Source organism: Hemicordylus capensis, chromosome 6 (assembly GCF_027244095.1).
Source record: "Hemicordylus capensis ecotype Gifberg chromosome 6, rHemCap1.1.pri, whole genome shotgun sequence".
In the NCBI taxonomy this organism is placed as follows: Eukaryota; Metazoa; Chordata; class Lepidosauria; order Squamata; family Cordylidae; genus Hemicordylus; species Hemicordylus capensis.
This window is the reverse complement of record NC_069662.1, coordinates 85,255,910-85,283,388: the sequence shown is the minus strand read 5'-3', so window position 1 is coordinate 85,283,388 and position 27,479 is coordinate 85,255,910. Positions and strand designations below refer to the sequence as shown.

The window sequence follows — 27,479 nt, the reverse complement described above, 5'->3', positions numbered from 1 at the left end:
CCTTGTCCTCACAACCGCCAGTGCTGTCGTTTGACCGCTGCCTCTGCTATCTCCCCAGCCCACTGGCCAGATGGCTGCCGCTGCCATTTTCTTTCCACCACCCATCCCCGTTGCTATCCAGCAGCTCTCCGAACTTTCTCAAGAGCTGCCACACATGGGATTAGCCATGAGTATGCCTTAGTGAATTATATATAAAGAAAATAGATAATGCTGACCTTCATTCTTCTTCTGTGGTATGGCACTAGATAAGATCTGATTCTGATCTCCCCTCCCCCCCCCCACTACTGGGTAAACTAAACCTTACTTCATTTCATGTCCACAGATCCATATGAAATATATTCTGTTAAAAGTTAATGATTTGTCCAATGTTAGCCAGTAAACTTCATAGTTGACCAAATATGTACATTTGGCCCCCTGAGAATAATTTTTAGCCATAGGGGAGTCAATCAGTCATGTGTAATGTCTGAAGTAGCCCTCGGTGATGTCAGTATGATTTCTGATAAGTTGCAGAATTTGTCTTTTAACTCAAGCCTGTAATTTGACATGAATTAAAAGAATTAGTTCTAAGTGGCACAGAGAGGAAAATATAGTTATCATTCATATATATATATATATATATATATATATATATATATATATATATATAAAAACACATGATTAATGTTGTTAAAAGTACCAGAAGAATTAATGAGTAGGTCATTATCACAACACATGATATAAGGAATAGATGTGCCAAAATAACATGGGTAACAGGGTTGTATGCTTGTTATACTCCATAATCTCAAAAATGTCCATTCCATCTATCTATCTATCTTCTATATATTTAATTCTCTTAGGCACACCCGTTGCTAATCCTATATGTGGCAGTTCTCGCGAGAGAGCAGCTGATTACAGACGGGGGACTGTGGCGGGGGGGAGAAGCGGCGGCCCGGCGAATGGCTGGCCGCTGTGGGGAGCAGGGAGAAGATGGGCGGCTGATGGACAGGCGAGTGGCCCCAGCAGGATGCCAGCCGGAGTGGTTTGTGAGCGGCCCTGGCAGGCGGCCAGCCGCGAATAGCGGCTGCGAACGGCAGGTGGGCCTGGCACGCGGGCAGCAATGACCGGCGGACGGGCAGGCGAAGTGGCTACAGCGGCTGTGAATGGCGAATGGACCCAGTAGATGGGCGGCCACGAATAGCAGGCGGCCGGAGCGGCAATTGGTGGGTGGCCGGAGCGGCAATTGGCGGGCGGCCGGAGCGGCAATTGGCGGGCGGCTGAAGCAGTCGCGAATGGCAAGTGGGCCCAGCAGGCGGACAGACGTAGTGACTGCGGGGAGAAGAAGAGGGGTGTCTGGGAAGAATGTGGTGGGGTGGGTGGGACTAGGGGCGCAGATGCTCTGCGACGGATCAGCTAGCTTATTAATATTTCTGCCATTTGAATGAATATATATATATATATAGAGAGAGAGAGAGAGAGAGAGAGAGAGATACATAAATATTTTAAATAAATGTTCTAATGGCTTCTAAATGTGAAACAGTCAAAAGTGGAGCAAAGAAAGTGCCCGAGGTCTGACTTTAAAAGGAGCAACAAGTCACTTTATTTGTTGATAGGAGTCTGAGAGAGATTTAATGCCACAGAAAAATAATGGAAAAATCTTCATCCTCTGTAAAGAACCCTGCTAAAATGTGTGCTGAAAAATATATAAACAAAACCAGATTTCCTAAATTTTGGCTAACTAGGGAAAACATTTTCTCAGTTAAAATAGGAAGCACAACACTCATACCTGAAATGTTTGACACATACAACAACCTGTCCATTATATTAAACATTTAGTTTGTCCCTTGCATGCTTGGTTTGGGTTTTGTCTTGTTGTGTATACAAATTGAGGGGAGCTTGATCTGAATCAGGACCCTGGTGTGTGGTCCCTTGGAGGACCTTTGCCCGTGCCACAATCCTGATCCAGATCAGGTTTCCCCTGTGACTGCCATTTCCTCCAAGGGAGAAGTTTCCTTTGCTGCCAATGTGAGTCTCCTGAGGGAAATATACACAGGAGATGCACAGATAAAGAAACACAGGGAGCGTAAGGGCTAAAGTCTCCTTATCCCATGCACCCGATTCTCTCCTGTGGCTGCTACTTAAGGTAAGAAAGACAGACATGCAGGGTGAAACTACAGTATGCATTTAATGGAGTGTAATTTGGCCTTGTGAACTGTTCAGCTTGCACTAGGGAGCTGCAGGGCTTTTATTGCATCCTGTATGTCTATCCAGTGCTCATTCCTTTTGTGTCCTGGTTAGCGCATACTTTGTCTCTTTCCTGTTGCTCCCTGTCCTATAGATTTGCTTCCCAACAGGAAGATCAAGGCATTATAGGCCAGTACCCACCTATCCACCCCCAGCACAGTAGGATATCCACCCTATCCACCCCCAGCACAGTACCTCTAGTGACTGTTGCTGGTGTCTATATTGTGTTTCTTTTTAGAATGTGAGCCCTTTGGGGACAGGGAGCCATCTTATTTATTTATTATTTCTCTGTGTAAACATCCTGGAGCCATTTTTGGAAGGGCGGTATAGAAATCCAATTAATAATAATAATAATAATAATAATTATTATTATTATCTTCTTTCTGTGCTAATAGAATTAGCATTCCTTGCACCACCTCCCTCTTACATGCAAACACACACTCCAACTTTTTCAGAGGAAGACCCTTAATAATGAAAATATTTCCCTTTTAAACTTTATACCTGCACACCTCTAAACAGGCTTTTGCCTGAACGGAATAGCGAGCCCCCTTTGATTATATATTGATCTGTGTTTCTCTCTACCTTTTACGCTTGACATATGTGTAGGAGTAAAAGAGGGGCAATAGTGGGAGTAGCAATACTTACACAGATGAACATGAGCCAAGTAGGTCAGTTTCTGCTCTCATGTACACCCACGCAATTCCTCAGCTTGCAGGGATACATTCTTCGTCTATAGAGTTTTGATTATAATTATAAATGTTGCTTTTGATATCTGTGCTGATTTTCCCCCTTTAGATTTAGAGTATTATAAATAATAAATGATGCCTGTGCATATCTGGCATGCTTATAATATCTCTATTCACACTGCAGGGCTTGCAGATTGGAGTGTACAACACCCATCACTTGAGCTTTGTTCTTGATCAAGGAAGTTGTCAAGAAGAGAATTTAGAGTTGCAGAATGGACTTTGAAGTGTCAGAGGAGTTACAATTAAGATTCTGCTGCACTGACACCTCCTATAATAAACTTGTTTTCCCACACTTTATGAAAATAGGAAAACTGTCACTGTTAGCATATGGAAAGCTCTGGGCTGGGGGGATTTTGCTTAATCTTGCATTTTCCGTGTTTCATTGATTTTCAGACTTTCTGCCTTTAGGGAATCCTTGACTCATCTCCAGGGAACGTGTGTATTTCAGCCATAGATCTCCAGCATTTGTAGAAGATTTGGGAGCATGTTCTAAGCACATGCTCATTTCATCATTATCATCCCATGTATACATGGTGCTTTACAAATAGTGAGAAGGCAGGTTCTTGTCCCAGTAGGCTAAATCTAAAATCGACAGCTAGGAGGCAGCAGAGGAAGGGGAGGGAAGTGGAACCAATGATAAACTGGGGAAGAAGATGCTGTTTTTTCATGTGCGTGTTTTAAGTTTAGTGAAAATATAGTATATACAGTATAGTAGTTGAGCCAAAGGCTTCCCATGTTCCCAGAGACAGCTGGCTTAAAGGAAGGAAGCTTGATGGAGCTACCAATGTCTTGCCAATGTCAGTGGCATTGCTCGCTACTCTTGCAACACAGTTCTTCCAGACACAGCTGGCTTGATGGCAAGAACAGTAATGTGCACTGGAGTGAAACTATCCCATACTGCAGACCAAAGCTTGCTGAACAGTCGTCAGAAAAATTTAACTACTACTGTTCTATCTAGGAACGTTTTCACAAACACATCCTACAATAAATTATGAGTATTTTAGTAGTTCCATTAGTATGCAGTGACGCATATGGCATGTATTATATGGGAATTGCTCTCTTAGTCTCATTATTTTCAAAATGTTTATCTCAGCTTAGATTTTTCATCACCTCAGCTGTTCGTAGGAAGAATCCTGTAGATTATTGTAATAATCTTGCTTTCAAACTCGGGAGTTATTTAAAAGTGTCTGCCGTGAAAATGTTGCTATTTAGTTCAACTGTTTTACAGGGGCTATTGATTTACAATTAAAAAATTTTGTCCTAGGAACATAGGAAGCTGCCATATACTGAGTCAGACCATTGAGCCATCCATCTATCTCAGTATTGTCTACACAGACTGACAGCAGCTTCTACAAGGTTGCAGGCAGGAGTCTCTCTCGGCACTATTTTGGAGATGCTGCCAAGGAGGGAATATAGAACCTTCTGCATGTCAGCATGCAGATGCTCTTCCCAGAGTGGCACCATTCCCTAAGGGGAATATTTTACCGTGCTCACATGTCTCCCATTCCAATGCAAAACAGGGTGGATCCTGCTTAGCAAAGGGGGCAATCCATGCTTGCTACAAGCTCTTCTCCATGAACATTCATAATGTTGATGTTTATAGCGGCAGTATTAGCCAGTGATTATTTCAGGATACAACTAGATGTGACACTGGGGGATCCATGATGGCTCTCCTGGCAATTTTTTAAACTCTTGTACCCCCTCCCCCGCCCCCACATTCCCATCAGGATTGTGATGATGGCAGAGACTTTCTAAAGCTTCTGCCCCTGTTCCATTTTCCCAGTTAAAATCTTTCCCCTCAAAGCTGCTGTTTGGCTCATAACACATGTGTACATATATGTGTACCTATATATACATATTTGGGAAGAGGGCTGGTCTTGTGGTAAAGGTAAAGTGTGCTGTCAAGTCAATTTCAACTCTGGTAGCAAGCATGAATTGTCCCCTTTGCTAAGCAGGGTCTTCCCTGGTTTGCATTTGGATGAGAGACTGCATGTGAGCACTGTAAGATACGCCCCTCGGGATGGGGCCACTCTGTGAAGGACATCTGTATGCTTGCCTTTCCAAAATAGGGCTGAGAGACACTCCTGCCTGCAACCTTGGAGAAGACGTTGCCAGTCTGTATAGACATTTCTGAGCTAGATGGACCTGTGGTCTGACTCTGTATAAGACAGCTTCCTATGTTCCTATGCTTACTCACCTGAAGCTGCTATTTGCATTACAATGGAGATCTTAATTATAATAATGCACAGGGGAAAGGTTTAACCCATCATGCCCAGTGCTGTGGTCCTAATATAACTGGATCCTACCAGGGGTGTAGCTAAAATTGAGCAGACAGGTTCAAAGAACCTGTGCCCCCAAGCTACTGAGGGCCCCCCAATTCCACCCCTCCCTATTTTCTTCATTATCTCCCTCATTCTGAGGGGTCCCCGGGAAGAGGGCTGAACACGGGCCCCTTCTCCCCTAGTACTCCCCTGGATCCCATCCAGCCAGCAGCTGGATTTAATTTTAAAACAATAACAATCTCAAGAGATCTGATCATGAATCTCTCGATGTTATATCCGGTTTGGCCCAAACTGTGTGTGTGTGCTCTGTGGATATTGAGACTGTCAATAATTAATTTGCTTTATGCATCACTTTCTTGATTGAGATTACTTACAATAATTGAAAGATGAGCTAATACAAGCTTTGTGTGCTAACAGATTCAACCTCTGTTCAAATGTGAGAAATATTCTTATTAAAGGACAGCAAAAAGTAAGGTTGAAAGCCTTTAAATGATTAATTGGATTCATACTGAATGCATTATACGCTACATTTTTAAAGAACAGCAAAATATTTGACTGTTGTATTTTCAGCCAATAAATAACAAATAAAGTAATACCACTTCAGTGACAAAATGGCTAGAAAGATTTTTCAAAATGTATACAATGGAAGATTAAATTCCCAGTTATTCCATGAAAGTTATGCCTCTGCTTAAATGGGAGCAGAACTTCAGCCATCATCTGACATACCAAACCTTTCAAAAGGTTCTGTTTTCAGATTTGATTACAGTAATAATAACAAACCTAATAATGCTAAGTCAGTATTGGCCTGTGCTTATGTTTAAAAGCAGGGTCTTTAGATTGCTTCTCCTGTGTAAGATGAATCTGTGTACCAGAACACGCATTCACCCTATGATACGTGAAGGAGCCTACGAGTGTTAGGTTTGTGTATGCTTCCTTTTGGGTACATCATCTCAGACACAAAGCGGTTTACATAGATATAAATAGATAAATAAAGATGGGTCCCTGTCCCCAAAGGGCTCATAATCTAAAAATACATGCCTCGGCAAGCTGTATTGCACTTTCTGATGTATGTACTTTAGAAGGTAAGCAATGGTACTCTTGTGTAGTCCTTTACTTCATGTGCATCATGTGACTTTCCCCCCAGTATGGACATGAAGTTAAATTCAGTATATCTTATTGGCAGGGCTGGTAGCCGGTGAGTGGGCAGGCAAGATGTCATTCTGTGAATAGCTTTGCTTGCACTTCAGCTTAGGCCAAGGAGTCAGCTCAGAGTCATGTAGGAACAGGGGGGACCCTATTGGTTTTTTGTACCAATGATTCCTACTCAGCAGAGAACTGCAGTTCCACCCTCTAGCCATCTGCACTAATGGCACTTCAGCAGGCTGAGATCAGACCAGCAGTTCCTTCCAGGTGGTGAATGGAGTAATGTGTTTCAGCTCTTTCACTGTGTCCTTGTTCATACCCCCTCGTGCCTTACATTCACATGAGTTTCACACATTTGTAACTTTCTATGTTGACAAGGGACCCTTAGTATTTCTCAGTGAATCCCTCCTCTGATTTTTCACCTAATAAGATAAGGATATCTTTATATATATTTCTATATATCAGGGAGCCATGGCAGCTAGAAATATAACCATGGAACCTAGAGTAGGATATGCAGTAATAGTTATTTATTAAACTATTTCTTTATCCTATGCCCAGGGGTACACCTAGGTAATTTTGTTGCCTGAACCCAAAGAGCTTCAGAGCCCCGCCCCAGTTTTTAAAAAAAAGGTTTACCATGGTGCCGAAAACTTCAATAATTCTAGGTGCCATGTGCGTGGCTGGAGTGTGGGGGTGAGCTGAGCAGGCCTCCCCCACACCCGTGGTGGTGGCAATGGGTAGAGCAGGAGTGGCTGCTGGGCCTGACCCTTGAGAACCGGTCAGGCCCTTGAGAACTGCAAGCGGCCCTTGAGAACTGCAAGGCGCTCCAGCATGCCTGACTGAGCAGTTGGAATAGAGTGTTGCAAGCCTCACCATCATGGGGCTTCTTGTCCATCATTTCTGATAAGCGTATAGGCTTCTTTATGCATGATTTTCAAGGACCCAAATAGCAGAAGGCCTGTTTCAAGGTTTTAGTGTTTTGTTATGTAAAATAATCATTGTGTATTATGAAAAGCTGAAAGAGTATTATTGATCTTTGCTGCAAGTATAAGAAGTATATAATAAGCAATAAGCTATGCTTTTCTTTAAAAAAAAAAAAACTTTGCAAAATTTTCTTTTGGGCACCATCACTTGACATGAAGCCATTACCACAAATGGATTGGATGTAGGCTGGATTTAATTTTTAGGTGGTGATGCAGCTGAAGGTAGAGAACATTGGAGTGAGATCATTTCAAGAAAGAATGTAATGTCACCTCCTCATACTTGTAGCATTACCAGTTTGATTTTTGTATATTTAGTCAATAAAGACAAGATTTAAATATTTAGATGACTAACAAATAATAAACCTTTTCATTTATATAGCTGTACGAGCTTAGTTCAAGTCCAGCATTCAAATAAATTTTGAATAAATAAATACATTGCTTTGGATGTTGAAAGCACTACAGTCATATATATTATCTCAGTCATCCTTACAACTCATTAAGGCATGTTTGTATTGTCATCTCTATATTGCAGATGGTGCTCTGATGTTAAGGGATAGGGGCTTAACTAAGTTTATGACAGATGCAAAGTTTGAATTAAGTACTTCCTAGTTCACAGGAATATGTGATTTGTGAGGCAGTTGTTGACATAGCTGGTGATGTCCCATGTTTTTGCACTACTTGGCCTTTATTTCCTGGTTGTGCTGATATTACCATACCCTGTTATTAAGCTCCTTCCCTCACAGACTAATTTCTGTCTTCTTCTTAAAAAAAATAAATTCATGTTTGTGCTGAAAGCACCGGAGCACAAATGAAACAAATTTTATTTAATTTCACTAAAAGAAAACTGTGCTGGTACAGTTTTAATTTTTAAAAGTGGTGAGGTTGCTCTTGAAATGAATAATTAAAGTGCTGATTTCAGTAATGCCAGTGGCCAGGAGGAAGTGAGTTTAAAGGGCCTGTTTCAATGGTTTAAGGACCTTAGAGAGCACCTTCTTCGGTATGATCCCCATTGCTTGTTGAGGTCATCTGGAGAGGTCTGTCTCCAGTTACTACCGGTACGTCTGGTGGCGACTCAGAACCAGGCTTTTTCTGTGGCTGCTCCTGGTCTATGGAATGTACTCCCAGCAGATATCTGCAGTTTAGGCTCGCTGTTGGCCTTTAAGAGTGCCCTAAAAACCTATTTGTTTGGCCTGGCCTTCCAAGGCTTGTAAAGTGTTGTTGTTTTTTAAAAAGGTTTTTTAATTGGTTTTAAATGGTTTTAATTGTTTTTGAATTGTTTTTATATTGTTTTTAGCACTGTTTTCAACTGTGTGTTTTAATGCCTTTTAAAAGTTGTCGAACACCGCCCAGAGCCTCTGGATGGGGCGGTTTATAAATGTAGTAAATAAATAAATAAATATAAATATTTCAGTAATGCTAGGGAGGAGGTGCTTTACATCACATTAAATGGGGAGTCCTTTGGTGATTGAAGGCTGCTATCCTAAACACACTTTCTAGAAGTGAAAGGGAATTGATTCTTTATAAACATACTTCTAATCTTACCTGTGGGACCAGGTGTTGCATGATTTATCTGAGAAATATAGTTCACTAGCTGGGCCAGGTGCAGAGCATCTACGCCTCTAGTTTGCCACAGCCATTTTCTCATCTGCCCTCTCGCCCACTGCCAGCGCTTATTTTTGGCCAGTCACCTGCCAATGGCCCGCCACCTCCTGCCACCTGCTGGAGGCCGCCTTTTCTCGCCTAACAGCCAGCTGGCCCACCACTTCCTCCCACTGGCCGCCTCCTCTGGCCCACCACCATGTTTCCTCCCAGTAGCCGGTCGGCCCACTGCTCTTCCGGCCCACCGCTTCCTCTCGGTGGCCAGCTGGCTGGCCCACCCACCACCTCCTCCAGCTGGCCACCAGCCACCATTGCTGTTTTCTTCCCCATTGCAAACTCGCGAGAGCTGCCATACATGGGATCAGCCACATTAATTAGCTTAGAGAAATATATATAAAGAAGATACTGTGTGGAACCAGTTTTAATTCAGTTTCCAGCTGACTGTGGAAGATCTTTGCCTCAGCAGTACTAAAGGATCCTAGTGCAGAAAGGACCTTAATTGTCTTCTTGTTTCCTGCAGTACATTCTGGGCTGATTCATGCATATACGTCTATCGCTTGATAACTCATCACCCAGTGGCTTACAGAGGAATGTATGAACTGCCTCAGTTGAAAAGCCTTGTGTTTCAATTGATGTGACATGATATGACAACTCTGTCTGTAATATTTGGACTGTGATCAAACTCTCTTGTACATGTAGTTCATCACTGATTAATGCAGTTATTGAGTGACAAACATACATCTGTGAATATAGCTTCAGGACTACTTTACAAATTATGAGATGGGCAATGTCATGGGGGAGATTATTAGGGATGTGCATGAAATGGATTTTGTGTTTTTGTTTTGAGCTTTGATGGAACAAAACTCAAAACGTTTTGAGTGTTTCAGTCATAGGGAACAAGGGGAAACTCAAAATACCCCATTGTTCCCCGGGGTAGCTCCTAAGGACACCAAAGTGGGTTGGGTGGTAGGGCAGGATGGATGCTACCTACCATCCAACACAAAAAAGAAATGGGAAAGCAGGTGATTTAAAACAAAACATGTTAACCTTTTCCCCAACCCCACCTAATATCTGAAGCCCGTGCCAGAAAACCAATCAGCAAGGGAAAAACAGGCCTCCAAAATGTTGCTTGAAACATCGAAATGTTTCAGATAAAAATGGGGTTGTTTTGTTTCAAGCTTGAAACAGGGCCTTTAATTTAAAGGGCATTTTATTTTGAGCTTGAGATACTCAAAATGGCAAGTTTCGAGTTCAAGCGTTTCGACATCAAAACATTTTGCACATCTCTAGCACTCACATATCCACATGTATTACAGTAGATGCATGTATTTAATTTTGCTTTGCTGCAACTACCTTGCACTGGGAAGTCACTGCCAATAGCAGTTTCTCATTTCATATGCATGTAAGACATGTTTATAATCTTCACATAGGTTGATGTACACAGGTATATATCTTTCCTTTTCTACTTCCATGTAGGTAAATGTCATGTATGAAGCAGCTCACAGAGGTGTAGGGACTTTGGAATAAATCAAATTATGACCAGCATAAGCTAGACTCTAGGCATGGTGTCAAAAGAGAATATTAGGGGAGTATTATGTAGCCTCTCACTAATTTTCATTGGTGGCACAAAGACCCAGGAAAGTCAGAGTCCTCCATACTGATGGAGAGATGTCATGGTGATGAGGAATTTTGTCAAAAGCTTTTTGGAAGTCCAGGTAGACTATGTGAACTGGATCACCTTGATCCACACACTCGTTGACACTCTCAAAGAAGTCCAAAAGGTTAGTGAGGCAAGATTTACCTATTGCGGAAGCCATGCTGGCTCACTCCCAGCAGGGCCTGAGGAAACTTAACTGTCATGGGATAAAGGGACAAGTACATGTGTGGATTGCTAACTGGTTGAAAGACAGGAAACAGAGGGTAGGTATAAATGGAGAGTTTTCACAATGGAGGGAAGTAAGAAGTGGGGTCCCCCAGGAATCTGTACTGGGGCCGGTGCTTTTTAATTTATTCATAAATGATCTAGAAGCAGGGGTAAGCAGCGATGTGGCCAAATTTGCAGATGATACCATACTCTTCCGGGTAGTGAAATCCCAAACAGATTGTGAGCAGCTCCAAAAGAATCACTCCAAACTGGGGGAGTGGGCAACAAAATGGCAAATGCGGTTCAGTGTTAGCAAGTGTAAAGTGATGCACATTGGGATGAAAAACCCCAACTTCAAGTATATGCTGATGGGATCCGAGCTGTCGGTGACGGACCAAGAGAGGGATTTTGGGGTTGTGGTGGACAGCTTGTTGAAAGTATCGACTCAATGTGCGGCAGCTGTGAAAAAGGCAAATTCCATGCTAGGGATCATTAGAAAGGGGATTGAAAATAAAACGGCTAACATTATAATGCCCTTATACAAAACTATGGTGCGACCACACTTGGAGTACTGCGTACAATTCTGGTCACCACATGTTAAAAAGGACATTGTAGAACTGGAGAAGGTACAGAAGAGGGCAACCAAGATGATCAGGGGCCTAGAGCACCTTTCTTATAAGGCAAGACTACAACACCTGGGGCTTTTTAGTTTAGAAAAAAGACGACTGCGGGGAGACATGATAGAGGACTATAAAATCATGCATGGTGTGGAGAAAGTGGAGAGAGAGAGATTCTTTTCCCTCTCACCAAACACTAGAACCAGGGGTCACTCCATGAAATTGATTGCCAGGAAGTCTAGGACCAACAAACGGAAGTACTTTTTCACACAACGCGTGATCCACTTGTGGAACTCTCTGCCACAGGACGTGGTGACAGCCAACAACCTGGATGGCTTTAAGAGGGGTTTGGATGACTTCATAGAGGAGAGGTCTATCAATGGCTACTAGTCGGAGGGCTGTAGGCCACCTCCAGCATCAAGGGCAGGGTGCCTCTAAGTACCAGTTGCAGGGCAGGAGAGAGGGCACGCCCTCAACTCCTGCCTGTGGCTTCCAGCGGCATCTGGTGAACCACTGTGCGAAACAGGATGCTGGACTAGATGGGCCTTGGGCCTGATCCAGCAGGGCTGTTCTTATGTACCTGTAGCCAAGAATTGGTGGGACCATAAAATTGAAAAAGTTGAAGAAAATGAAGATGTAAAAATATTATGGGACTTCCGACTACAAACAGACAAACATCTGCCACACAATACACTAGATATAACCATCGTCAAGAAGAAAGAAAAACAAGTCAAAATAACCGACATAGCAAAATACCAGGGGATAGCAGAATAGAAGAAAAAGAAATGGAAAAAAATCACCAAATACAAAGATCTACAAATTGAAATTGAAAGGCTGTGGCAGAAAAAGACCAAAATAATCCCAGTGGTAATTGGCGCCCTGGGTGCAGTTCCAAAAGACCTTGAAGAGCACCTCAACACCATAGGGGCCACAGAAATCACCATCAGCCAGTTACAAAAAGCAGCCTATATTCTGCGACGATATCTATAACAACAGCAACAACATTGACAATAAAATTCAGCCATCCTAGGTCCTTGGGAAGGACTCGATGTCTGGATAAAACAAACCAGTCAATAACACCTGTCTGACTGTGTAAATTAATAATAATAATAATATATCTGGTTACAAAAATGGTCTTCCTGATGAAGCATTGTGTTGCCCCCATTTGGTTACATATGAATGGGAAATTAGATGTGTGAGCACTGTAAGATATGCCCATTAGGGGATGGAGCCACTCTGGGAAGAGCAGAAGGTTCAAGTTCCCTCCCTGGCATCTCCAAGATAGGGTTGAGAGAGATTCCTATCTGCAACCTCGGTGAAGCTGCCTCCAGTCTGCGTAGACAATACTGAGCTAGATGGACCAATGGTCTGACTCAGTATATGGCAGCTTCCTATGTTCCTAAACAGCTCATCATGGGGACAGCCACAATACAGATGTAATTTCAAGAGGCCTTCATATGAGAAGACTCTAGTAAGTGTTCTTCCTCCCTCCCTCTCTTCTCCCTTCCCTTCTGTGGCTGTGCCTCATAGCTTCTCAGAAACAGTCTCTACAGAGGAGCAGATGTTATAGATCCAGCTCTGGCAAGGTAGCGGAGCATTTGATCACAAAGGGGACTCATCTGAGATGTTCACCTCTGGCAAAATATAATACTGAGCACAGATTTTCACTGTCGATAACTGCAGCCTAGGAATACCAAGCCCAGGGAAGGAGCTCAGCTGGCAAACACCAGTCATTTTCGTGAAGGTGACTCCACATATTTTCACAGAAGCAGATGGTGCATTTGGGCCAGGCAGTGAAACAAAAGATGACTGCAGTAGGACATAGACTGGGTTAGCTGCCAAAGCCTAGTTATGAGCCAAAGAGAAGACATGAGACACAGATTTTTTATCAGCAAAATATACATTTAACTCTTCTCTTTGGCTCTGCTGTCTCATCTGTCTTTCAGAGTGAATTCTACTTAGACAAGACATGTTAGCACAATTCATGTTGCCTGAAGAGACAGATCAGTGGTTCCCAACCTGGGGGTCTCCAGATGTTGCTGAACTATAACTCCCATCATCCCCAGCTGTAGCTGGGGATGATGGGAGTTGAAGTTCAGCAACATCTGAAGAGAGATAATATAAACAGTATAAAAAGTAGTCTTAATTGTGATTAATTAATGGCAAATGCTTACCAATCTATAATTCATTATAAGTGGCTGCCTATAGTATGTTTTAAGTTACAAGTGAATATGCACTGCATTATATTTGAAAGTTGTTGAAGGGTTTTCTGTCATGTTGTTTTTGTTCACTTCCTTGTTTTTATTTTCTAAAATGCTAATATATCCACAAAAATTTATTCTGAATTTCAGTGACCTCCCCTCTTTCATTTTGACAGAATCTGTACCAGAACAGGTTCCTAGGCCTGGCTGCCATGGCGTCTCCATCTAGGAACTCGCAGAATCGGCGCCGGTGCAAAGAACCTCTGAGGTACAGCTACAACCCAGACCAGTTCCACAACATGGATATTGGGAATGGGCCCCATGAGCCGGTCACTATTCCACGCTCTACCAGTGACACGGACTTGGTCACCTCAGATAGCCGGTCTACACTTATGGTCAGCAGCTCCTATTATTCCATAGGACATTCGCAGGATCTGGTGATTTATTGGGATATAAAGGAAGAGGTGGATGCAGGGGACTGGATTGGCATGTATCTCATTGGTAAGTTAATCCTGCCCTTATGATTTCTCATCAATTTTGCATATGTAAATTGTAGTATTGTTATTATAATACTACTACTTTATCCTGCCCTATCTTCAAGGAAATCACAGTTGCTCTCCACTGTTTATCCTCAGAACAACCCTGTGAGGTAGGTTAGGCTGAGAGCAAGTAATCAGCCTAAAGTCACCTAGAGAGCTTTGTGGTTGCATGGGGATTTGAATCTAGGTCTTCCTAGCCTAAAGCAGGCATGCACAACTTGAGCCAACAAGTTGAGCACAATCCACCAGTTACGTTTGTTTGTTTGTTTGTTTGCGCTCTCTCTCTCTCTCTCTCTCTCTCTCTCTCTCTCTCTCTCTCTCTCTCACACACACACACACACACACACACACACACACACACACACACACACACACAGCCTTTCAGTTCCAGACAGGCAACAAAAACAGGAGGTTTGTCAAATCCCTTTTTAGCAGCCATCTTTGACTGGTGGGCATTCTACTGCTTGGTGGCTGAATGCTTCTAAATTACAGTTCAGTCCTAAGCATGTTTACTGGCAAGTACGTTTCATGGAGTTCAGTGGCTAGCATCCTGACTAATGAAGTGCACCTGTAAAGAAGGACTGAGGGTATATGATAAAGACCTGCACACAATTCCCCCAGTGTCTCTGCACACATGCTGTTGAGAAAGTGGGCAAAATGTCTCATGTTGCCTGCACACCAGAAGTGCTCTGGAAGAGAAGAAACATGTTGCTGGGGGTATTTCTAATGTAAGTAGCACTCCTGAAGTGTAGGAATGTTAGCTTCAGCATTTTCGTTCTTGCACAAAACCACCAGTGCTTCCTTAGGAGTAGTGTGGTCTACTCATAACTGTCTTTGTTCCACTGCAGAACATGTGGGCCAATGACTTTCCCTAAAGAGCCAGTTTAGCTCAGTTACTAATGTTGAGGTTGGAGTTGAAAAAGTTGGATTCAGATCCAAAGATAAGTTCAGATCTATAGTTATCCTAGGTTTTGGCAAGCTCCTCTCTTCTAAAGCCCAGTTCCCCATCAAAACAATGGGAATAATTGTGATCTTGTAAGATGAATTTCAGCACACTTACATATATTGTGAAGTAACTACAAGTGGTATAGAAAGCAAAAAATAAAATAATAAAAGATGCATTGCCCCCATGGATGAAAGCAAGCTGCCTGCTTCAACATCCAGATGAATGGAGCAGTTTCTGTTCTTTTGCAGGACGATGAGAGTTGATGATCCCTCACAGCTCCTCGAGTGCAAGGATACATTTTCAAATAGTGAAATATATGTGGCCCTCATCGCTCATGGTCCCCATTGGTATACAGTTCCCATTTGTTTCTCTACACTGCAGGGCTCCAGAAATGCCCCTGAAAACCCCCAAATCATTCGAATTTTTTGGTGAAAAAGATGCTTTTTTAATTAAAAGTCTCAAAATTTGTTTGTTTATTTATTTTATGTTTATACCACCTTTCTGCCTTGAAAAAGGCACCCAAACCTGTTTACAATATCATAACAAGCAAATTAATTAATAAAACATCTCAAGCTGTTGGTCTTTTCAGGAGCTGAGGACAAGAGTTCACTTGCCTGGGTGTCTCCTTTCTTGCCTTTCTCTCAGGGCACACTGGTCTTTCCGTACTCCTGGCAAGGTGTGGGAGAGGCTGCCCCAACAGTCCTCATAGGCCAGAGCTGGTCTCTGTGGGAGCCGATGTTATGCTCTCCCCTGGCCTGGCGAGGGTCTCTAAAACGGCGGCCAGAAGTGACACCAAAAGTCACTTACGGCCACTCTGCAACTGCGAATAGGTGAATTTTAGCCTATTTCTGCATCATGGATTAAAAACCTGGGTCTCTATGATCCATCTGTGCGTGAACTTTAAAGGTCAATTATCAGCATCCTGATTTTTAGTCTGGAAATAAATTGGCAGCCAGTGCAGGTATTTAAGTGCTGTTGTAATAGGGTCTATGGAACAAACACCAATTCATAATTGTGCAGACATATTTTGGACCAGATGAAGTTTCTGAACAGTCTTCAGGGGCAAGCCAATGTAGAATGCATTATAATAATATAAGCTGGTGGTTTCCAAGATATTTGACAGTGTCAAGATCCACTTTACAGCTGGTGATTCTGTTAAAGCTGAAAAAAGGCAGTGCCTGTGAAAAGGCTACAGAAGGAGGCTGCTTGTCTTGCTGGAGCACCCTCCCCCCTCCTCTCCCTCCAGGCTTGACAGTAGCAGCAGGGAATCCCATTCACAGCCTTCACCTCTTTTACTGACTTTTCAAATCAGAGCATGCTCCCTTCTTCTAGGGAAGCTAGCAAAACAGGGCAGCAGATAACTTGGTTTCACACATTTTCTTGTCAGGAGGGCAATGTACAAGACTGTTTTTAATATATTCTCAAATGGCATGCATTGCCTAAGATAAAGCCTTTAAAAATCAGATGCAGCCATATAGTGTGATTGCTTAACAGAGTGCTTCCTTTGCTTTCCTTTTGTGCTCCTACATGACTCCACATCTGTCTTCAAAACAGAATAAAAAAGACATTTGAAGTGTAGATTGCCACAGTGATCTTGTGCCTTTCTCTCTCTACATCCAAGTGTGACACTGTCAGTATTGCTTTAAGTATCCCCGGAAGACCTAGTAAGCCAACCTGCAGAAAATTATGCTTACTGTTACCTATCACATCTACATGAGCTGGAGTTCTGGATTGCTGTGTGCTGCCTCCCATTGCTAGTTTTAAAACTCCCCTTTTTCTTGAAAAGGAGTGAGGGCTACTGACTGATGTAATTGCTTGGAAAGCACTATCAGATTTTGATAGGGAAATAAAAAAGGAGGTGTTTGAAGTTAACTGAACAAGTTAACTAATTGTGCTCTCTGGAATTGATTAATTCCGTGTTCAGAAGGATTTTGGGTTGTGGTGCTTACAGTGCCCCAGCTAAAACTAGTGAGTTTTCTCCTGTAGCAGTCCTGGTGGTTCAGGGAACCAGTGCTTACAAACAAGGTTCCTGTATCAAGCCCCACTTTGCAGACACTGTGAAAATTGTCTTTGTCTTTCTTTAACTTCAAATAGGTTTTGAACATTTCCATGTGGTTTCACCTTGAACAACATTTGGATTTTTGTGAATATATCCCATTACATATAAAACTTCTTAGAGCAGGGCTATCTAAACATAAGGCTCTGAATTTTTTCATACCCTTTAGGGATCTCCAGTATGGCCTGTGGCAACCCTTCTACACAAACTATTGAACCATCCTCATGGCTAGGAACTATACTGACCTTCCCGCACCCCTCCACTTTCTCTCAAAATTAGAAATTGAGTGTCAAGGCACATATTAAGTACAACAGAGTGGAGTCCAGTGCAAGCCACCAAATCAGCAATGATAGCAAATTCAAGAACATAACATAAGAACAGCCCTGCTGTATCAGGCCCATCTAGTCCAGCATCCAGTTTCACACAGTGGCCCACCAGCTGCCTCTGGGGAGCCCACAGGCAAGAGGTGAGGGCATGCCCTCTCTCTTGCTGTTGCTCCCCTGCAACTGGTATTGAGAGGCATCATGCCTCTGAGGCTGGAGGTGGCCTAAAGCCACCAGACTAGTAGCCATTGATAGATCTGTCTTCCATTAATTTGTCTAAGACCCTTTTAAAGCCATCCAAATTAGTGGCCATCACCACAACCCATGTCAAAGAACTCCATAGATTAATTATGCACTAAAAGTACCTCCTCTTGTTGGTCCCAAATTTCCCACCCTTCAGTTTCATAGCATGACCTGTGGTTCTAGTGCTGTGTGAGAGGGATTTTTTAAAATCTCTGTCCACTCTCTCTACTCCATGAATAACTTCATACACCTCAATCATGTCTCCCCTTAGTCTCCTCTTTTCCAAAGTAAAGAGTCCCAGATCCTGTAGCCTTGTCTCATAAGGAAGGTGCTTCAAAAGAAGGTGATGTATGCAAGTGAAAAAATGTGACCATAGCCCATTCACAAGCAGTTTATTGGGGAACTTGACCTCCCCGCCCCCAGCCTATTTGAGTTTGACATCCTCACCTTAGCATATTTGGTTCTAAGTGTTGTATTGTAAATGTAAAAGGTAGAGTGTGCCGTCGAGTCAGTGTTGGCTCCTGGTGACCACAGAGCCCTGTGGTTGTCTTTGGCAGAATACAGGAGGGGCTTACCATTGCCATCTCCCGTGCAGTGTGAGACGATTCCTTCCAGCATCTTCCTATATTGCTGCTGCCCGATATAGTCTGGGAAACATACCAGCAGGGATTTGAACTGGCAACCACTGGCTTGTAGTCAAGTTATTTCCCCGCTGCACCATTAGGTAGCTTCAGAACATGTAATTGCTCATGCATAAAAGAAAGTGATGTGGGCAGTATTCACAAAGAGGTATTTTTAAGGTGGTGGTGCCTGTTGTGGAATTCCATTCACAGAGAGGCTTGCCTGGCACCCACCTTGTTATCTCGCTGACATTGGTTGCAGGATGTTTTATTCTCCCATGCCGTTTAATGTTTTACTGTCTATCTATCTATCTATCTATCTATCTATCTATCTATCTATCTATCTATCTATCTAGTTAAACTATTTGAATCTAATTACAAGCCTGGGTCAACAAATGTGTCTTAACTGCCTTTCAAAAAGTTATCAGATGTGGAGACTCTTATCTCAACAGGGAGCACACTCTAAAACCTAGGGGCAGCAATGGAGAAGGCCCATCCTTGAGTAGCCACCAGATGAACTGATGGCAACAGCAGACAGACCTCCCCAGATGATCTCAATAGGCGGCAGGACTCATAATGAAGAAGGCATTCTTTTAAATACCCTGGCCCTGGGGTGTTTAGGGCTTCATAGGTTACAACCAGCACTTTGTATTTTGCCCGGAAACATTGGTTTCATGGAAACGCTGGTTCCGTGCACATCCCTACTAGTGGGCTCCATACTGGAACTCTTGTTTTGAGAGATAGGAGCGGAACCACTGCAAAGCAGTGCCTCCCACTCCCAACCCCCTCATATGCTCCAGGAGGATTCCATGGTCGGTGGTAGTGAAAGATGCTGAGAGATCCAAAAGGACCAGTAGAGTCGCAGTCCCTTTGTCAATTCACAATAGGAGATCATCCATCAGGCTAACCAAGGCAGTCTCCACCCCATAGAGGTGGAGAACCAGAGGTGCCTGGAAACCAGTTTGAAATTGATCTCGATAATCTGTTCCATCCAAAAAGGCCTGAAGCTGAGACCAAAGATGCTCTTGCGATGGCTTACCCCGGCAAAGCAGTCTATGGAGTCCAAACCACACTCCTGCAGCCGGGGTGACTTGTCGCCTGGGTATTAGTGCTCTCATGAGTGGGCAAGACTACTGAGGAGATCCTTAGGCTCAAAAACCTTAGGTCTTCCATTGGACTGCATGCTCATGAGTTGAACCATCCCCAAAATTGGACCCCCACTTGTGTGGGCTCCCCGTTTTCTCTGGTTAATGATAGAACTTTTGCGCAGTGACCACCTCCTCTTCAGGGAAGCGTTAGCTGCACCCAGAGGAGAATTTGACGCTTCATGTGTCTGGATGTTCCCAGGTGGACAGAATCGGGAAACACTGGAACCGGGGACTCTCATTCAAATTTCCTGGGTTTGGACTGGCGTTACAGCATATGAAGATATGCTGCTGCAGGGAATTGTGGGAGAAGGGAGCCCCAGTTGTCTTCAACCCCAGGAGAATAGGGTCACTGTTGAAGGCAAAAATAAAGATTGATATATTTCAAATGGGCAGATGGTCTGGCAGAGGGCCTGTTTTAGCAGCTTCTTCACGGCAGTTGCCAAGACAGGAAGAGGTGTTGCCAGGGTACCTGTCCCCGTGGCTTGCTTGTGTGAAGCAACCAGGCTGGGTGGTTGCTTCACATTAGCTGTCTGGCCTGCATGTGTGTCTCCATGGCCTAACACTCTCGTGAGAAAGCGATCCATGAGAGGAGGGCTTTCATCACACATTATTAGTGATTCTGCCCGATCCTCTTGTCCACCTGGACGGTTCTACTCATGTGTTGTGAAGGGGTATCCCAATGGCCCTTCACTCTCATGAGAGAGTGGTCCACTCAGGAGCAGCATCTCATGAGAGAGTGGTCCACTCAGGAGCAGCATCCATCATCATCACATGATGTAGAATAGCTCCTTTCAGTGGAGACAATCCTTCTCCTGCTCCCCTGCCCTTCTCATGAGTAAGCCTAGGGACCGCATGTGTTAACTCAAGGGGAAGGGCATGGGCCCCACTTTTGCAACATCATTGTACAAAAAATAGACCTGACCCATTCAATAATTCATTTTAAACCCGACCCTGGGTATCACCGCCATGTCATATGTTACTGCCCCAGCTATCTAATGGGGTTGCCCTGTTTATGTGCAACTGTGACAGCATGTGATAGTGAACATACATTATCAACATACTCAGCATGCTGTTTAAACAACATTTCAGATGGTAAACCTTTTTTTTTGGTGGAAGCTGAGGGTTATCAAACAATGTGTTATATGGTATGATGGGTGGGTAGAGGGAGGGGGAGGTGTGCTTTTCAAAGAGGGAGAAGTCCAAACATTCTATTGGGCTTGCCTAAAGCAGTTCTTTGAATCTAAGCCATAGCATCAGATCCCATTCTGCCTGGATATAGTCAAGGAACTTAGGTCACAAGGGCTCTTCTTGAATAGAAGAACATAGAGTCCATGACATAAGCTACTCTTTCATGTGTGTTAGTCCATTATTTCCTGTGAGGGCAATACTGCACTGTGCTTATTGATATACAGTAGACTTTCTTCTTTCAATATCCTTTTGGGGAAACCAAAACATTTTAAAAATATATCTGATAAAAGTTCATTATGCACAAAACCTCTAGGGTCCAATTTCTAGGCTGTATTTGTTCTTCTTTTTTATTATTCAGCCATTTCTTTCAAGTTTATATCAAAAATATTCTTGACCTAATTAGCTGCTGAAACTTTGCATTAAAAACCAAATGCTTCTTTCCCTTCCCTTTTGCCTTTAACTTTATTTTTCCCCTAAAAGGCAAATCTCTCTGAAGTTATATGTAATTCCAAAAATAATCTAATTAGTGAGGTTTTTCTTGATATATTTTTGAATGTATTTCTTGCATAAAATCCTGATCCGAAGACCACTAAAGTTTACAGTGAAAGCAAATGAATGAAAGATAAGTTTTGGATGAACTTAATTTGTTGTGGAAAGGCATAGTACATGCCTCCCTGTAGTGCTGATGCACAGCAGTGGTGTTTAGGGAAATTCCCCACACCAGTTTGTCTGCCACAAAACTAGAGATGTGTGCAAAATGGATTTCGCGATTCATTTTGCGCTCAAAACAAATTGCAAAATTCTCGAATTGATTTGTTGAAACAGTGGTCAAAGCTGGCTGTTTTGACAAATCAAACTCAAAACATTTGAAACATTTTGAGTGTTTTAAGCACCATTTTTAGTCCTGTTTTTCTGGGGAGAGCTGGTCATTGGGGTCAGCAGGTAGACTAGTCCTCTGAGGTGGGCAGATGCACTAAGTCTGGACCAGTCTACCTGCCAACCCCTATCAATAGACCAGAAATCCCTGGAAAAACAGGGCTGTTTTTCCAGAGAGAGCTGGTCTACTGATTGAGATCAGCCCTACACTCAGGACTGCCACCTTGGAAGACCCACTGACCCCAATGCAGCTCTCCCCAGAGAAACAGGCCTCAAAAGGACGCTTGAAACATTTTGAGTCAAAATCGGACTGTTTCATTTTGAGCTCAAAACATGCCGTTTATTTTTAAGGGTGTTTTGTTTCAAGCTCGAAACAGCCCATTTTGCGCTTGAATTGATTTAAGCTTGAATCAATTTGCACATCTCTATATAGAACCACTGTGTATTTTAGAGGATCCAGGAAGAGCACACAGTTCACACAAGGCACCGCTGGGTCTGTTGGGCTTGCCTCATTCCACATGAACTGAGGGTGTGCTTCAGAACACAGCTAATACTCCGTTGTGGCTGTGCATTACAAGGGAAGATTAGTAGAGGTGGGCAGTCCTCCTGCTATGGACATATATCCACCACTACTGATCCTTTTATTGAGGAACTCCTAGTAAACTTATGAGAAGCCCCAGAATTTCCAAAACACAATTTGAAAACTATCAAGGCACAGCATCACTTTGATTTCTTCTGCTAGTTTTCGCTCTCTGTGAATGGAATCCATATATATTCACAGCAAGGGTTTGTGATTATTGGAAGAGAATCTGAGAATGGAATAGGACTCTTGTGTCTCATTCAGGACAACTGTGGGTATAGCACATGGCTGGACACATAGGGCTTCATACATGATGGCACAAGCTTGCAAATAGGCTTTCATGTGGAACTCTGCATGCATTACTGGGATGCTGAGTATGGTCTCTTACATCTCCAAGTGGTGGATAAATGTAGGCTTGGCATATGTAACACAACCAATCCACATGTGAAAACCTTTTCCTGCATATCAGTTTTTGATCCCAGAAAGGTTGATGAGAGAAGCAAGGCCCAAGCAAAGATGGGTGCATGGGTGTGTACGGTTATCATGCCTCTAGTCTCCTCCTACTTGTGTGCCTCTTTTAAAAGAACAAGTTCAAAACAGAGCATATCTATTCACCTCAGGCGCAAAAATGTCTGAGGCTAGCACTGGGCATACCTTTTGTATATTTTATTTTTTCAGAGAGAGCTTAGCTGAAAAGTAGAATACATGATTGGACTTCAAAGATCATCATAAAATGTCATATCATGTCAGCAGCAATGCTTTTCAGTAGAGTTGGATCATTCATTCAGCTGTGTGTTGTTCCATGATACTTTATGAAGTATTGTTCATGCATGGGTGAATCAGCTCCTAAATATGTCCTACCATGCTAGAAGCTCAAATTGTGAAGTTGAGTGGAGAAAGCTTTTTCCCTCCTTCCCTCGCGTAAGTTTTATTCTGGCTTATTGGCTTATCCAATGTTCTGGGACATTTGTATTTCTTTTCTCAGAAAGTTTAAGGTTCTTAGCTATCGCATAAGTAGTCTGAACTCTGCCTTCCATCTTATTCTGCAGTCATGTCAAATCTTGCCAAACTGATCTCAGACTTCTTTAGCTGTCCATCCAGAGGATGCTTCCAATATCTGCCTTTGAAATAGGCCTTCTTGGCACAGCTTGCAGATTGGTGACAAAGAGAATCCAGGGTGCCTTCCAGATTAGCTGCTCAACAGTGGCAAAATGCTTCTGTTCAGGCAAATTGCATTCAAAACATAAATAGCAAAGCACCCAGCAGGGGGAGCAATCCCGTGAAAACTAACAACCCGAAAAAACAGCAACTTTTTAATGCCGGATGTGCAACTTACTTACTTACTTACTTTATTTATTTATTAATTAGATTTCTATATCGCCCTTCCAAAAATGGCTCAGGGTGGTTTACACAGAGAAATAATAAATAAATAAGATGGCTCCCTGTCCCCAAAGGGCTCACAATCTAAAAACATGGTGATTCTCTTTATTTATTAAACATAGGATAGACACCAGCAACCGTCACTGGAGGTACTGTGCTGGGGATGGATAGGGCCAGTTACTCTCCCCCTGCTAAATAAAGAGAATCACCATGTTAAAAGGTGCCTCTTTGCCAGGTTAGCAGGGTTTATAGCACTATATCACAGCGATTAAATTCGAAACAAGGCATTGGAAATATGAACGGCATCCTGCTGTAGCGTAGGGACTGTGGTGTCACAACGCAGGAAGTGCAGAAGCACACTTCAGAGATACATCATGACCCTGTTGCAGGGTCTAATCTGGAAAGAGCCCTAGTGTAAAGCTACGTTCTTATGTTAAAAGAAAGAGAGAAGGGAATGAATTTTGAGATGTCACTGGAAAAATGTCAAAAACTGTTAGTGAATTGTTGAACGGTATTAATGGTAACTAATTAACTGTTTTAGGATGAGCCGAGTTTCAATCTTCTTGTTTACCTTGAGGAGATTAATAATGTTGTGTGTTGCAAGCTCCCTTTATTTATCCTTCAGAATGGTCCATGGCAGGGATAAGCAACTGGCAGCCTGGGAGCTCAGTTTGGCCAGATCAGGGGTGTAATGACTTTGGCGGGCCGCATTCAAAATCTGGCATTTCCAGCCCCTGCCGCTGCAGCAACAGCCCCAGCTCACCTGCTGCCTTTCTCCAGGTCCCTTAGCTGCCTCCTCACTAGTCATCTCTATGGTGGCTCACTTGCTGCCTCTCTCCTGTGTGGACCTCCGCCTCCTCCATCTCCACAGTGACTCTTATGCCTCCAGGAGCTGTGGCAGCTCACTAAAGCTTGCCTGGCAGCTGCACGGTAAAAAGATGTCACGTTCCACCTACAAGTGCCGGGCCATTATGTCTTTATATCACACAACCACCAGGCAAACTTTAGTAAGCCACCACAGCTTCTGGAGATTTAGGAGCTGCTGCTGCTGCAGCTGCTGCAGGAAGCGGAGAGGAGGCAGCAGGAGAATGGGAGTCTGAAAGGGAGAGGCAGCAGGCATACCACCCTTGGCAGTGCTGCTCAGTTATCGTTCTGTTACTGGGCCAGATTGAGACTAAAACATAGTCACCAATATCAAGGACTCAAACACCTTTACTCATCTTAAGTATATCATAATGAGAAATCTCTTTCAAAAGCCCCTGTTTCTGTTTACACTGAAGAGGAGAAGATTTAAACAGGGCCAGCCCCTAATGAGGCCAGATGAGGCAGTTAACTCAGGTGGTAGATTGTCTGAGGCCAACTGACCCCACTGCCAATATAGCCTTAGATCAGAAGTAGGGATGTGCACAAATTGATTTTTTTCCTATTCGATTTGAGGTTGAATTGAATCAACCAGATTCGATTCGAGGTTGAATCTGCAAATGCAAATCTGATCAGATTTGATTCGAGTTGGATTCAATTTGATTCAGATTCAGATTGATTTGACCCACTTCTAAAGGTCCAAATTTGGGTGGTGGGTAGGTCCCCATGGGTGCCACCTACCACCCAGATTTGAAGGCAGTGGGGCACTTGGCTGATTTTTAATTATTTTGTTTAATTTTTACTGAGTTTGTATATTTCCACCATAGGAAATAATGGGGATTCGAAGTTGCCCTATCAGTAACCCAAACATGGATCCCCAGCTTTAATTAGGGGGGGGGAAATCTAAGCTCTAGCCCTTGTAGAAGTGGAGTTATGGAGCAAAATGTGCAGTCGCTATTTTTCAGGTGTTTGGATACACACCTTCATTTCTTCTATTCATTTTGACTGTCATTGGACAGTGACAAGTGCCATGTGCCAACTACACCCACCCACCCCCCACCTGCAAGGCAGTGGGGTACTCAGTTTATTTTTTAGGAATATTGAAGTGTTTGGATTATTTGGTGTTTTTCATAATAATGAATCCCAATGAAGATTCATTATACACCTTCTTTTCTTCTGTTCATTTTGATTGTCATTGGACAGTGCCAGCTGCCAAGTGCTATGAGCCAACTACACCCCCCCCGCACACACACACTGGGGTACTCAGTTTATTTTTTATGGATTTTTGAAGTGTTTAGATTTTTTGGTGTCTTCGTTACACACTTTCATTTCTTCTGTTCATTTGACCTCACTGCTTTACGGTTGGGGGTGGGGAATTAGTAGCATCCCATGTGCCAACTACCCCCCCAACCCGCAAGCCACTGTGGTACTCAGTTTATATTTTAGGAATTTTTGAGGTATTTAGACACTTTGGTGTGTAATGAATCCTCACAGGGATTCATTATGAGGAAAGGTTTTTAGACACCAAAGATTATAAACATCTGAAAAAATTCCTAGAACATAAACTGAGTAGTACCCCACTGCCTTGCGGGTGGAGGGGTGTAGTTGACACACGGCAGTTGACAGTTTGTACTGTCCAAAGACAGTCAAAATGAACGGAAAAAATGAAGGTGTGTAATGAATCCTCACAGGGATTCACTGAGGAAAAATTATTATACACCAAAGAATCCAAACTCTTGAAAAATAATGAGCACACATTTGGCTCCATAACTCCACTTCTACAAGGGCTAGAACTTAGCTTTTTTTAAAAATGAAAGCTGGGAATTTGGAGGAATTAATAGGAGGAACCTGAATCTTGAATCGATTTGAAATTAATCTGGTGCGATTCGATCCAAGCTTGAATTTGACCAGGAGTGTCTGGACAGATTCATTTTGAGCTCAAATCACCCGAATCAAGCAGATGCAGGTCGAATTGATTCAAATCCGAATTGATTCGCGCATCCCTAACCAGAAGCCTCTAATTTATTTCCCCCGAAACAAATTTACTGTGCTTGCCTGTGGTAGGTTGAACATACAGCCATGTAAGTTGTTCACCACCATATGTCTATAAAGGTATATATTTGGTAAAATATTAGATAGATATAGAGGCTGTTCAAATGAGCAGCCCTACCTAAGTAGCCCTACCTAAGTAGGGCTGCTCGTGTGGAGGTCTGGGTAACCTGAGCTTTCCCTCCAGGTTGTTACCTATGTAGAAGGGTGCAAGCGCGCCTTTCTACCTAGGTACCAGTTGTGTGTCTGCTTGGGCCTCAGGCAGCCCAAGCAGACACAGAGCCGGGTGTCTAGAGCACCCGACTTGCGGGGGAATCCCTCAATGCACTTCGCTCATCGCACAGTGCATTGTGGGACACAGGAGGCTACAGCCTGCTTTCCTCCTGCTCCCTCACTGCTCTTGGAGCCATAGCACACCGGTCATGTGGGCACACAGGACTGACAAGCCCTAGAGTGGTTTGAATCATGTGTGGGAAGTCAGGACAGCTCCTGCCTTTCCCCCAGCCAGGTAAGCATAGGTCATGTGAATGATCTTATAATCTATCCTTTTCTTATATGATATTTTAAGATCTCTATAGCTACATTGATGCTTCCAAACCAATATTATCTTAATATTTTATATCTGTATGCAAGTCCAAAAACTCCCCTCGCCTCCAGAAGGTGTTTTCTGTTTTCTTTAGAGATACGAAATGTACTCTTTTAAAAATTATCCTCCATGGATGAGATTCAGTATCTCTTCCACTAATGAACTCTGCCAAAAAAAAAAAAAATCAGGTTTAAGTTCAGTGGAGCACACATCTGCTATATAGCAAAAGTGATAGTTGAAATTTTTGTTCTGGGGATTTTTCAGCTTCTCCTTGGGGGGATCTTGCTCCTCCATAAAACCTTCCTGAAATCAATGGAACAATTTGTGAAGCAAAGACTGTTGCAGGAGAATATTAGGTTAACAATGTACGCTACATCAGTTGGTGGAGTTATGATGTACTACAGAGTTCAACACTGAAATATATTGGAG

At 43.0% G+C, this 27,479-nt stretch overlaps 1 protein-coding gene across 7 annotated transcripts in view; it reads left to right on the top strand.

Moving 5' to 3' along the window:
• Positions 1-27,479, top strand: part of HECW1 (HECT, C2 and WW domain containing E3 ubiquitin protein ligase 1) — a 332,618-nt gene that overhangs the window by 104,520 nt on the left and 200,619 nt on the right. For all 7 annotated transcript variants that reach the window (XM_053261886.1, XM_053261892.1, XM_053261891.1 and 4 more), the window contains one exon: positions 13,832-14,156. In XM_053261886.1, the coding sequence (XP_053117861.1) occupies positions 13,832-14,156 (325 nt within the window). The remainder of the gene's footprint in view (positions 1-13,831; positions 14,157-27,479) is intronic.